Raw genomic sequence first — 14714 nt, forward strand, 5'->3', positions numbered from 1 at the left:
ATTCACGCATCACAAGCCGATCAACTGTTTAGCCCTTTTCAGTGAATCACACCTGCAAAATCCTAAAACTTTATTTCCAGGTTTAGTTTATATTTTGAGTAGACTTGAAGATTTTTGAATCCCACGATGTGGGTTTGTGTTTTCTCTTTTAATCGTTTAATGTCGTTTTGAGTGTGAACATGGTTTAAGGAGGGTGTACCTGTATGCTGGGTTGGAAATCTCAAGGATTAATAGTGGTGTTTTCCTTATTACATCACGTGTTGTTCTGAAAGCAAAAATAAACAAATGAAACACGAAATGTAGGCTGTCATCCGCGCAGCCTGTCCGAAGCAAAGCAGGCGCGTTTTCTCGCGTGATTAACCGAAGGTGAAGTGCTGCCGGCTCATGATGCACGAATGGCTTGCACGCACTGCACGAGTCTGTTGGGTATACTGCAGTCTCGTCACATTTTAACTTTTTGTTTAGCCTCCCGTTCAGCTGATGTAAACACGCTCATGATCATGAGGAAGGATTACATCAAGATGTAGATTGGAATGTAGGTGCAGAATTTATATAAATAAAATAGTCTACTCCTCTCTCACCGTTGCTGGCGTGCTAGTAATTACCCCTCCGCGTGCCAATGGTTGCCAAACCCTGGCGTACACGCTGGGTCTCACTCGGGCAGTTTCGCTTTTAACACTGGGTCGAATGAAAGTGAGTGAACGTGTTCGGGCGAAGCAAAGAGATACGGCAGCTTGCCCATATCTCTCACATGCCTGGTTCACCTCTTGCGGGTAAAGTCTTCATTCTCTGTACAGTAAATCCGCCCCCATGTTTATTATGACTGGGACAAGTGTTGCGTGTAATCAATAAGCATGCACTGTTCCACACAATCAGTTTCTGTGTTAGGTTGTCTTGTCGAGTTGAGCCTGTACCTCCTGAAAATGTATACATGCCAATTTTAGCCACAGAGAGTGAGGAAAAACATTAGTGAAGTTTCGCCCATTGTACAAATGTGCCTGGTTTTGCACCCACCCTAATCGGAGGAACAACTCGGGACACCTTTCTGCTATCGCATCAAGTTTCAGGAAATAAAAAAGCACAAAAAAAAGCACCAAAAAAACGGATACTGCATTAATTGCAATTAATTACAATTAATAAAATTTTTGTTTAACATGTTCAACAAAAAATACATTTACCAGCCTTAATGTTTATAACAAAAACGAAAACAGAAATGGTAGGTCTCCCTTGTGTCTGCTTCAAAATCTCCCAACAGCCTTGTCAAATTTTTTGCAAGTATATATTTAATTAATTTTGTGTCCATTTAATGTGCTATCATTTAATGCTATTATCATTCAGTTCTACAATGGACCGATAAAATATATGAACACTTAAGCCGCACTCAAAAATGTATGAATGTTTTTGCACTACAGCATATTACAAACAATAAAACCATTTGTTTTAAAGAAAAATAGCAAGTATACACTTTTCAAGCAAATAATTACACAAATAAAGAGCATTGTTAGTTTTCAGATAATTAAATAATAGATTTGATTTAGTTCTGAAAAAGGGTTAAGCACCATTTGTTTGCAAATGCCACTTGATTTGATATTTTGTTGAAATACAATGACATTCTGATATTTTTAAATGTGAGGCAGAGAGAGAGAGTACCTGTGGGTAAAAAAAAGAGGGGAAAAAATAAATACATTTGTGGAGCGTTGCCCCCCTCTCAGGGCCATGCTCTTTTGGCATGTTGGCTGGGTGGAGTCTCTCTCTTGCTCTTTCCACTCCAGCTGCTTCTGTCTGTCAGTCCCCTCCCCCTCCCTTCATCTGACCCTTGTCTGCATAAATGCTCTGTGAGGAGAGAGAGAATGAGAGTACAAAACTCTATGCTATGAACACAGGGCAACTGCCTTCTGGGAAGCTTCTATTCACTCAAACACAAACACTCACCCCCTCACCTCTACACCCATTCACCCCCCCCCCCCCCCTTTAGTGTACCCAGAGGGTTTTTTTTTTCCTGCACTGGGCAACTTTTATTTTTTTTTTTACTCCACTCTCTGTGTGTGAGCTGTATTGTTTTTGCTCTCTATCTCTTCTCTCAAATTCCAGTATTTATTGAAGGACCAACTATACTCTCATATTGGACTGTCAGGAGCATCATTATTTGCATGAGCATTCGCAGCATCCTCACTCAGCGACGGTGGAGGCGGGTTTTTCTCTCCCTGAGAGGATTACGAGCATGTGTTAGAGCGTGTGTGTGTGAGAAGGAGAGAGAGAGAACACGCAGGAAGACAAGAGAGACAGAGTAGTTTCGTGCATGTGACCGTGGGGAAAGGATGGCTCTGTGGCTCTGAGCTGCCTCGGCTCTCACGGGACATACTCGCACAATAACGAACGAAACCCTGACTGACAGACAAAATTCCCCTCACAAGAGAATATTGTTCTTATTGTGGTTCTCCTAGAGGCTTAACTAAACAGGATTTCCATGATGCCGGCTGAAGTAAAGCAGGTCAGTTGCAGGATTCACTTGCTCTTACAAAACGTTATTCTCTTCTTTTCTCACTATTCTTGTGTGTATTTCTTTTAAAATTGTAGATTTATGTTGAATCAAAGTTTTCCTTCTGTTTGGTTGTTGTTGTCTTTGAAGTGAAGTCACCCTCAGAAAGAGATTTTGTCCAAGATTTTTAGGAAAGTGGAGTTTAGACTGGAAAGTAGGGGTGAGAGAGGGGATATGAGTGGTATTGGAATACGACCCAGGTTGGACTTAAACCTGACATTATGTATGTTTTGCTATAGAACAGGGGTGCACAATTAAAGTTCCAAGAGGTCCGATCTCTACATTTCCTTCCCAGCAAAGGTCCGGATAGAATGTAGCTTACATGGTGTCAGTAGTTATATGGCTAGGAAATTATGTATCTTTTTTTTTTAATAGTTTTTATAACTTGCCATGTTGACAGCAATAGTACGTTGTAAAAAAAAAAAAAAAAAAAAAAAAAAAATCCTGATGAGGACATTGGGGGCCCAAAGACAGCTAGTGGGGTCTGAGAGATCTTTTCTACCAAAAGATTAAAATATTTCATCAAGACTTCATCAGTCGCGGGCACTTGGATGTGAATATTAAAAGATAAGATCAACAGTTTGTTTTGAAGCTGAATGACAGCAGTCCAGTTTTGTTGAAATATTTTTACATTCAGAATCTATATAGTGTATGGGACATAGGAGGCCGTTTGACTGTGGGTTCAGGGGTGTCCCCTGAGAGAAAATGTATAAAAATGTAAAAGACTGAATGGACCATTTTTATATTTTCCTTGAAGTGAGAATCTACTAACAACAAACAAACAATTTACATAACAGTGAAGCATTAAATATCTGTTTGATTAATTAAAGGATAAATAGGCTTTCCTTGCCATGATGACATCTCTGCTTAATTTTCACAAAATTAGAACAAAAATCTGTTTATTATGAAAGGCTCATAACATGCTGATTAATGAAGCTAAATTTAGATGAGAAAAATGTTATAGCCTTAAGGCGGCAGGTTAACTTTACCTGACACAAACCTGGCTTAGCTGAACCGGCTGAATCACATATCAGACAGATGAAGATAGTTTCACTTTACTTAATTTTTGTTTTCTGCAGTGTAAGTGAAAGATGCCAGTATCTGTAGCAATGTCTCCCCTAATGTTGTTAAAATAACCGCACCTGCAACTCATACGTATACCGTAAATTAGGCTTTTTGTGTTGACCGCGCATTTGTATTGCGCAACCTCTGTTCGTTTGTTACGTGAAAACTGCACAGGCGCTGTACAGGAAACAGAAATGATTAGTTCACCTCTCGTGTCTCCTGGTCCGAGTGGTTGGTTCTTTTGTCACATGACAGCCTTATATGCTATGCACCTATGGCTGTCACGTGACAAAAGAACGAGACTCGGGCAAGAAGATTCCAGAGGTGAACTAATCTTTCTGTTTCTCATAATTTGTCCTTGGCTGCATTATACATTTTTCCTTATTGGGACTGTAATCAAAATTTGCTTAAGGAGACGTGTTGGGGGGGATTTGGCTAGAAAATGTAACATTTTCATTTAATTCTACTTAAATTAACCAAATGACTTGAATAAAGATTCGTTCATTTTGCTGAACGAGACTCAAAGATTCAAGTCAGTAAAATGGTTCGATCTTCCCATCACTAATACATGGAAATTGAACAAAGTGAAGTTGATGAATGTTTTTCCTTAATGAAAAGAAGCCAGAATAGATTATTTACTTCCTCCCTAGTTCTGGACTCATCAGTGGTCACCAACTATTTGTTCCCTTTGTTTTGGAGCTACCACATTGCCTGGCAAAGTAGCAAGAAGATCAAGGAATGTGCTTTTTTTATCACTGTTTTTCTAAGCGAGGGGAATTTCTAAAGACGTTTTCCCAGAAGACAACAGTGTCATCCCGTCCCTTGGATGAGATGTTAAACCGAGGTCCTGACTCTCTGTGGTCATTAAAAATCCCAGAAGAGTAGAGGTGTAACCACGGTGTCCTGGCCAAATTTCCCCCCTTTCATGAATTGGCTTTATCACTCCACTCTTTCTTCTCCACCTATAGCTGGTGTGTGGTGAGCGTACTGGCGCACTATGGCTGCCGTCGCATCATCCAGGTGGATGCTGCAAACTGGTGTTGGTTGAGGAGAGTCCCTTGTTCACTGTGTGAAACGCTTTGAGTGTAATGTCAGAAAAGCGCTATATAAATGTAACATTCATTCATCCAATGGCATAAGAATGTGCAAGGTTGCACATATATATATATATATATATATATATATATATATATATATATCTCACATAGAGAGCAGCTAATAGTGTGTATGTACTTGGGTTGTCACAGTACCAGTATTTCCGTGGTCAACACCAGCATCAGTAAAATTTACAATTCGCAAGGCCAAGTTCGATACCACAGCGGATACGAATATTCTATTGAACACTCCATTACTTAAAAAGTGGGATGTTTTGGAAAAATACATTCAATTTGTTCATTTAAAAGTTAAATAACAATGACATACAGGTACCAAATGTACTTTCCAACAAACGTTTTTCACGTGCCATTCCATCTCCTGAACGGTCGAGCACTCAGCCTTTCAAAGTGTTTTGACTGCAAGCCCATACAGACACATTAGGTATATGTGCACTATGACTGCTTTGTGGGACTCTTTCTGTGCGGATGACAAAATCTGTGTTCCACGCACTCTTCACGAGAAGTAGTGGCATGCGAAAAACTAATGTACTCTTTGTCCTTAAGTTGAAATTATTTTCTACTGATACTGGAGAGACCAGTGATGTTATTTTTATTTTAGTATTAACTTGGTACAAAAGTACTTTTAATATCCCTTGATATACCATGACGTTGTACTCTCATTCTTTATATGTACTGATTTGCAGTGCCTCTAGTCCACCAATTGATAGCTTGTGGACAAGAGGTCAGGGGCGGGTTTACGATTTCTGAGGCCCCAAGCAACCGACCAACCCAGAGCCCCATTTAGAAAATGTTACTTAAAAAATTACATAAAATTGATTTTAAATCATAATTTTAAATTCATCTAACAGCCGTTGTAGCCAAGTACATTCAAAATGTTTAATGAAATACAATTCTAGTTCAAGATAATTAATGCATGTTTTCCAGTTTTATTTGCCAAAAACAGTGATTAAAAAAAAAAAGGAATATTTACCTACATATATATTTTTACAAGAACAAAATTGTATGAACAGGGTGTGCAAAACCTACTACTTAATTCCCTAACATTTTGGAAGTCAGTTGTTATTTATTATTATTATTATAACCTAACAATTATTAATTGTTGTCCAGTTTTTTATTATATTACAGAATGATACAGTATTATTATTATTACTTTGATATGTTTGTATGTATACAAGAGTAATATATTTCTGTCTTATTTACTTTCACCTGGAGCTTATTTTCTGACACTGCAGTGTATTGTTCACCATGTTGCAAAAGGCTGTATTTTATGTAAGCATTGTAGGCAACATTTATAACAGTAACCAGCCACAGTAAACATACAAGGCACGGCAGCCCCTCAGCACACTAGAGCAGAAGGAAAAACAACATTGCCATTTATCAAGCACTGAAACTTTGCTTGGTGCAGAATAATCTGGAATCATTTTAAACAATGTAACAGTCACCTCTTTGCAACCTGAACTTGTTCAAAACATTAAATCTTTGTGACACCTGCGCTAAAAACTGTCTAGACGCAGCGAAATGAATGAAACAGAGCGCAGGTGTCTCGACTTGTGTTTTTGAGACCTGAAGTTATTTTTAACTTGACACAGTGTCTAAAAATATGCCGGTCTTGCGTGAGACACTGAAGAAACAGCGAGATGCGATGCAGCAGTCAAGGACGTTCATCCAGCACGTGTTTACATAGAAAAACAATGGAAAATCAGAGCAGACGCACACAAAAACGTGTTCGGTGTGAACAGCCCCTAACTCATGGGCGAAACAAGTTCAGAAGTATATTTTTACAAACCCGGACCCAAAGTCCTGCTTGAAAAACTGACATGAACCCGGCCTACCTCTAATGTGAACCGCTCTAAGAGCGCTGACAACAGCTTATTCACACATGTACCCAGAACGACATGTCACCCCTCAAGCGGTTTTTCAGATCTTTCCTACCGGGGCGGGGGCCCCCTGACGTCCAGGGCCCCACGCAATTGCGTGGTTTGCATAGTGGTTAAAACCACTACTGCTAGAGGTTGACTGATAGTGGATATTGTAGATACTGATAACTAAAGTGGTGGAAAAGGCAGATAACCAGTTAGTCGGCCAATGGTTTATAGTGATAATAACGATTAATGAAATTAAGATGTGGTGCATAACTTGGGACTCTTTACTATAAAAAAGCTCAAAATACCCCAGGGTCTTTTTATTTTGACAAAGACTTGGCTCAGTTACAATGCTCTACAGTATATGTAAGTATTTAACAACTTATATATATATATATATATACTGTATACTGTATAAAGCTCTGGAAAAAAATAAGAGGTTACTCGAAATGTTCAGTTTTTCTGGATTTACTATTTATAGGTATGTGTTTGAGTAAAATGAAAATTTTTGTTTTATTCTATAATGTACTGACAACATTTCTAAGAGCGCTGACAACAGCTTATTCACACATGTACCCAGAACGACATGTCACCCCTCAAGCGGTTTTTCAGATCTTTCCTACCGGGGCGGGGGCCCCCTGACGTCCAGGGCCCCACGCAATTGCGTGGTTTGCATAGTGGTTAAAACCACTACTGCTAGAGGTTGACTGATAGTGGATATTGTAGATACTGATAACTAAAGTGGTGGAAAAGGCAGATAACCAGTTAGTCGGCCAATGGTTTATAGTGATAATAACGATTAATGAAATTAAGATGTGGTGCATAACTTGGGACTCTTTACTATAAAAAAGCTCAAAATACCCCAGGGTCTTTTTATTTTGACAAAGACTTGGCTCAGTTACAATGCTCTACAGTATATGTAAGTATTTAACAACTTATATATATATATATATATACTGTATACTGTATAAAGCTCTGGAAAAAAATAAGAGGTTACTCGAAATGTTCAGTTTTTCTGGATTTACTATTTATAGGTATGTGTTTGAGTAAAATGAAAATTTTTGTTTTATTCTATAATGTACTGACAACATTTCTCTCAAATTCCAAATAAAAATATTGTCATTTAGAGCATTTATTTGCAGAAAATGACAACTGGTCAAAATAACAATGCCATGTTTTCAGACCTCGAATAATGCAAAGAAAACAAGTTCATATTCATTTTTAAACAACATAATACTAATGTTTTAACTTAGGAAGAGTTCAGAAATCAATATTTGGTGGAATAACCCAGATTTTCAGTCACAGCTTCCATGGGTCAATGCATGCTTTCCACCATTCTTTCACATTGCTGTTGGGTGATTTTATGGCACTCCTGGCTCAAAAATTCAAGCAGGACACTGGAATGGCTGCCATACATGTAGAGATGCTGATTTAAGAAACATTTGGAGTGGTCTCTTAATTTTTTCCAGAGCTGAATATATATCACTAAATGAGGTTTCTTGATGAGGAATATAAAAATGAGCACTAAAAAAATAAAAATAAACTTTTGGAAACTATCGCCATAAATTTGTGCCGACAACCGATAGTTCCAAAAAACAACTATTTGGCACCAATTAATCTGTAAAACTGTTTTCGGCCTGCCTCTATAGTGGACACCCTTCTTCTTTGGCGCTTTGCATTGAGTCTTGAGTTTGATGTCACTTATGTCTCTATTGGTGAAATGCATTCATGTTTACATGTGTTGCAGACATGAGACAGAGTAGGAAATGTCTGCAATGTCTTTCCTTATTCGACATGCACTTTGGCTGCGTTACAACGACTTCTCATCCAGTGGAGATTACTGTTCTCAGCCCTCAATTACCATGGGGTGAATCAGCCTGCCCAAGTCTGAGTTAAATATAAATGTCTGATACGTCAGTAGAGATGGCAGTGCCATTACTGCAGAAAAGATTTAGCCTCATCAAAACTGCCAGACAACTGTGTAGACAGAGAAATTATTTCATTTTCAAATAACCATTTACATTTCATGTAGGCTGAGAGACTATCGGCTTTGGCTGAAGTTGTATGACGCTTAGTTTTTCCACAGAGTGAATATGTGAGTTTCACTTGAACATTTTCTGGTATTTCCACAAGTGATTTGACTCTTTTGTGGGAAAATTTGGCTGTGTGGTCTGTTGAACTGCTTTAACCCCCATTAGCTTTGCAGTTCTTTCTATTCCTCTTCATTCACCTTCCTGTCTGGGAAGACCTCTCTTTTGTAACACATTTTCCATTCACTGTACCATGGCGTGGATTGGTATTTGAAGACATACAGAGCAGAAGAAGCTGAATTGTGGTTGTGAATGGGGCAGAAAATGTCATTTACCCTCAGGAACTCCGGGTAATGGGGTAGGTGGTGCTACAGGCCCCCAGGTGGTGTCTGATTGCTGTCTGCTTTGCCAGACTATGGGGTCTGTTGGGCAGGGTTGGTTTATGAGAGCATGGTGAAGAGGGTCCAGATGTCCCACTTCAGCTGCCCATATCAGGACATACCAGAACCTATGGCATGGTAGATCCAAAGATTTGCTTTTTGAGGCTTCAGGGGTGCCAGGACTGTGGAAGTGGTTATGCCTTTAAGTATCATTTGCCCTTCCACGCTGATTTATGAACGCTTTGCCATTTTTTGATCCCAAACTTTTATTGATTTACATTTATTAAAGCTATTGGCTATATTTATTTTTATCAGTATGTGCGTTCCTTGAGAATCGAACCTCTAACCTTGGCTTTGCTAGCACCATGCTCCACCATTTGAGCTACAGGAACACTATACTGCATTACAAATGCAAAACGCAGAAAGTTACTTTATAGTGTGTATTTTGTAGTTACTTTTATTTTCACAATAATTTTCTCTGAATCTGAGCATAGTTGAACCAAACCTGTCTGTTACAGGACAGATCATAGTCCAAGTTATTGGACTATGACTTAGTTTTAACAAAATGTGTACTGTAGTTACTGCGTCAGGGGAGTTAAGCCCCAACTATTGTAGCCATAGTCAACAAATTGTAGTCTTATTTTGAATTAGCAGTGAAGGGCGTACTTGTGTTGGCTCTTGGGTACCTGTGTTAAATTGTACATGCTGTAAAAGCTTGATGTGCTATCAGGAGATCCATCACATTGCACTGTCCAGTAACCCATTTGGCATGTTGACTGCGTGCCCGATATAGATCTGCCTTGCTTGCCTGGGTTTTGTCATGCAACACACACACACACACACACACACGTTGGTGCAGCTATCATTATGAGGACTCTCCACAGACATAATGATTTTTATACTGTACGAACTATAGATTCTATCCCCTAATCCGACACCTACCACTAAACCTAACCCTCACAAAAAACTTTCTGCATTTTTATATTTTCAATAAAACATTGTTTAGTATGTTTTTTTTTATTTTTTTAAGTGATTTGAATTATGGGGACACTAGAAATGTCCTCATTAACCACATTGATAGCATAATACCCTTGTAATTACCAGTTTGTTACCTAACAAAAAGTCCTCGTAAACCACTTAAACCTGCCCACACACACACACAAACACATAAATACGTAGAGCAGCACCATCTGACCCCTGTAAAACACCCGCCGAACTGCCTCTGCTTCTTGCCAACCCATACAATCTTATTCAGTCAGACACCTTCTCAGATGGATTTCTGTTCTCCTACTCACTCAGTAAGCCATTTCCAAAGGTATTAATAGAGAAGCTTGTGTGATAATGAGCTGATGTCTTGTTGACATATTTTTTTTTTTTTTTTTTTTTACAGTTTATATGCCTTTACAGTCTCATTCCTTTATCTCAGAAACATTTTGCATGATCTTCACTGTGTATGCCATGTTAAGCCAATTATTTGTTTTGTTTGAGTGTGAGTGTATGGTGAATCAGTTAATTTGGAGAGTTAATGTAATGAACCTGTTCATTTAAACAATTTGCTGATTCATTTGAGTCTCTGTGTCTCTTTTTGTAGCAAAATATTTAGTTACATTCTGCTGTTCGTCACTATGTGTTGGGCTCTGTTATATAAATTACCTTTATTAGTTATATTCAGTGTAAATTTATCTGATCAATTTAATACCATCACCCTTATTGAGATTGTTCTGTGTCGGATTAATTCTCTGTGCTGATTACAAAATATATTCCCCCCTTAAATATTAATGTAGTAATCTACTTTTGGTTATTGCTTGGAGTATAGATAACAACTGAGTAGCTTCTAAGCTTGGGAAACTACATTTTCAGTGTTGCTTACTAACACTAGTACTTTGGACAGGGGGGTAGTAGCTCTTGAATTGCTTCTTATGGGGTTTGAACCTACAACCTTTAGGTTGCCAACTCAGCTCTTTAACCACTAAGCCACACCACCACAATAAAGCTCTTTACTCAGCCTCTGTGTTCTGTTTATTTGATGTGTTTTTTTCCACTTCATTGGCAGGTAGGCCATCCTCTTGTAGCTCTTGATCTGTTTGTATGGACCCTTGTGAAAAACATAGTAGTTTAGATTGGACTGATAGCACCAGAACAATCCTGTCGGTAAACAAAGAGGGCAGGAGGGGAGACTCTGATCAGGAACCAAACACTGTGTGTCCATCCTGGAGGATAACAGATGACGACACAGGATTAGTCGGAATAGCCCCAGATTAGGGCTGCTAGATTATGGCAAAAATCATAATCACGATTATTTTGGTCAATATTGAGATCATGATTATTTAACACGATTACTCATTAACTTTGAAATCATCATGCATTTATTGATCTTTTAAAAAAAAAAAAAACTTTGAAATGTTAACTGCACTGGGTAGGGGAGAAGGCTATTGTCATATGATAATAATTGTATGTTACGTATAGTAGTTAAATAAAGGAAAGCCTCAATTGCTATCATTTACAGCAGGGGTGCTCATAGTTCTATGGAATGAGATCTACTTTTTCATCATGTTATTGCAGCAAGATCTACCATGTATAATAAAGGCTATACATTATCACAATACCAAAATGTCTGTAGTCGGTATAGTGAAATTTGACGATTCTCAATACCAGCTTCAAATCCACAACAAATAATAACACTAACTAATATGTTAATTATGGAAGAATGGTTTCCAGTTCTTAATTATTCAAGACTAGTAAACAGTCAGTAATAATATAACAATAAAAAACAGCAATTAATAGAAATAGATTAAAAATAATAAAACAAAAAATACAAATTAAGAAAAATCAGGTTTTTAAAAAAAAAAAAAAAAAAAATTTCAATTTGGCATGCCCAATTCCCAATGCGCTCTAAGTCCTCGTGGTGACGTAGTGACTCGCCTCAATCTGGGTGGCAGAGGACGAATCTCAGTTGCCTTCAGGTCTGAGACGTCAATCCATGCATCTTATCACGTGGCTTGTTGAGCGCGTTACTGCGGAGACATAGCATGTGTGGAGGCTTCACGCTATTCTCCGCGGCACTCACGCCCAACTCGCCACGCGCCCCACCGAGAGTGAGAACCACATTATAGCGACCACGAGGAGGTTACCCCATGTGACTCTACCCTCCCTAGCAACCGGGCCAATTTGGTTGCTTAGGAGACCTGGCTGGAGTCACTCAGCACGCCCTGGATTCGATCTTGCGACTCCAGGGGTGGTAGTCAGTGTCTTTACTCGCTGAGTTTTTAACAGCAGTAGGCTATCAAGGATTCAAGTAAATATTCACATCAAACTACTGCTGCTCTTTACTATATGATTATAATACATTAATACTTTTTAAAGCTACTGAAGTTACCCAGTCAAGAGCAGTGAGTGTTTTCTCGTTTTCTTATTATGGTTGGTTAATTATTATAATGACACCCTAGATGGCAGCAGGTCTATTATCTAACATTTACACATAAAAGTCCGACATTTTAATACAAATCCGCTATTTACGTTCACTTTAGACATAACTCATTGTGCTTACATGAATACCTCTCCAAGACGGGCATTTTGGCGGAATTTTGAAGTGTATTTGACCGTTCAGTCGCACATTAGCGTGAGCATTTTTGGAACACACACGTATGTTCAGCAGTCAGCACACACAAATGCACCGCCTGTCAATCAAACAGGGTGCAGCTGTTAATAGATTGCTAGCTAATTATAAAATTACATGCTCTGGATTACTTTCAACAGCAGAATAAGAATATGAACTTTCTAATAAGTTACACAGTCCTAGGCTATCACAAATATATCTGGTTATTTTTTTCATTATTGACATTTTAATCAGTCTGCTTGTCCGGTTGGGCAGGTAAAATTCTCTTTCACTTGCCCCTTCAAAAATCCACTTGTCCCAGACAAGCGTTAATGTCGAGCCCTGATTAAATATCGTATTCAACATTCTCCGATAACATTTTTTTTCTACTGCAGTATAGCTCCAAAAGTAAATGTTTTAAAGGAGTTTTAGATATTATTTTGGAAAACAAGCCAAAAAAGACTACATAGACTATATAATGGGCTAAGACTACACTCTCTCACCTTTATGTTCACTTCGATCCATCTTGAACTCACAAAAAACAAGCTTTCTCTTTTAACAGAGCTGCATATCGCAGATTTCCTTCATGATAAGATACACACAGTGAACGTGACACCTATATTATGATTCACTACGTTGCGAGCCATCATGTTATAATCTAGCTGCAGCAAACGTGCTCGAGTGATGAGCGTCCCCACGCCAGAGTGTTCATTAGCCAGGAGAAGATTAAATCTCTTCCCCGGTCACTTCACGTAACTCATAGACGCGGTGCTGAACCGCACAGAGAAATTACAGTTTCAAAGTTTCTTTTTATAACCCACTTCCTTATTATTTGAACTTTATTAAAGGATGCTTTTAAAGATGTAATGCTGGGGTGTTTCATTGTGAAACGGAATGTGGCACAATAATCATTTTATCTCGATTATCTTGTTTTCATAATAGTTGGAAGCCAAAATCGTAATTGAAAATAAAATTTGATTAATCGCCCAGCACTACCCCAAACTGCTCTCTCAGATTGCTTGGGTTCTCCTATATTCAGTTCTGGTGTATATATTTTCCTCTCATCTTTGCCAGAAAGACTGATTAAAAAAAAGGATTATAAGTTTTTTTTTTTCTGTCCCTATGTGTGTATAAAAGAGAGGAAACATGAGTGAGAGGATTGGGTCAAAGAGTGCATTTGTGTACAGTATATGCAAAAGTGCATGTGTGAAGCAGTATTTGTGTAAGTTTTTCCTTTGTTTAAATAACGGCTGTAATCGGCTGGCAGCCAGCCAGTGAGGCCATAGGAAAAGAGGGAAAGGTGCATATGTGACTGTAACTAGTTTGTGATGGATGCGCAAGGAGGAAGCGTGAGTCGGTGAGTTCCAACACGAAAAGGTATTTATTTTTCAACAACAAAAAAACTTTTGTAACTTTTGTAACACTCTAACAAGCACACGAGTCTCTGTGTGCAGGTGGTAGCTCTCTCTCCCATCACTGGCTCCCCTTTAATCTGTCTCCAACTCTCAATGCAATGACAAACAGCTGTTAGAGACAATCATTGACAGGTGATGATCCTTACCCAATCTCGCTCTCCATTCACAAGCTGGTGCTCGACCACGCCCCCACTTCCACAGTGAGACGTTTGTTGGATCTGCCTTGGCAACAGGACTTGATGAAGAGCCCTCTGCCCCTGGATCTCATGATTAATGGCATTGGCCCACTGGATGCTGGCAGACAGCATTGTACCACTGTGTGTTTGCTTTTGTTTCATTAGTTCAGAACTTTTCTGCCCATCAACCGAAATAAACATGCATAGACAGCCGGCTCAGACGGTCATTGTGGCCTGAGAGAGATAGAAGATGAAGAATTATCCACACGTGAAAGCGAGACTGATGTAGACCGGAGTAGATTTTTTAGTAGTTTTCAGCCGCATTGAACTATTTATACAACAGGGGTGCTGTTGAGGGTAGATATGCTGTATATAAACAGCATACTCAATGTGCTTTACTGAGAAATCCCCTCAGACATACAGGGATTGATAGACTAACTTTGCTCTCTGTCCTTTAGAAGACATTATCCCGCCATTGGCTGCATAGATCGATTAAGAGCTTCAGTGCAAGTTCATTTCACCCCCTCTGTCCTCCCT

The 14714-nt window shown here is 38.8% G+C and overlaps 1 protein-coding gene across 12 annotated transcripts in view; it reads left to right on the plus strand.

Annotated features, from left to right (window-relative positions):
* LOC127432514 (splicing regulator ARVCF-like) overlaps positions 1–14714 on the plus strand; it is a 253983-nt gene that overhangs the window by 110967 nt on the left and 128302 nt on the right. For 3 of the 12 annotated variants that reach the window (XM_051683776.1, XM_051683719.1, XM_051683726.1), the window contains exon 1: positions 2198–2491. The exons of 3 other annotated variants lie outside the window; for them this stretch is intronic. In XM_051683776.1, coding sequence (XP_051539736.1) covers positions 2468–2491 — 24 coding nt within the window. In that variant the 5' untranslated portion in view covers positions 2198–2467. Of the gene's footprint in view, positions 1–2195; positions 2492–14714 lie in introns of those variants that run through there. 6 more of the 12 variants (XM_051683759.1, XM_051683711.1, XM_051683737.1 and 3 more) reach the window with 3 other exon arrangements.

This window comes from Myxocyprinus asiaticus, chromosome 4 (assembly GCF_019703515.2).
Source record: "Myxocyprinus asiaticus isolate MX2 ecotype Aquarium Trade chromosome 4, UBuf_Myxa_2, whole genome shotgun sequence".
In the NCBI taxonomy this organism is placed as follows: Eukaryota; Metazoa; Chordata; class Actinopteri; order Cypriniformes; family Catostomidae; genus Myxocyprinus; species Myxocyprinus asiaticus.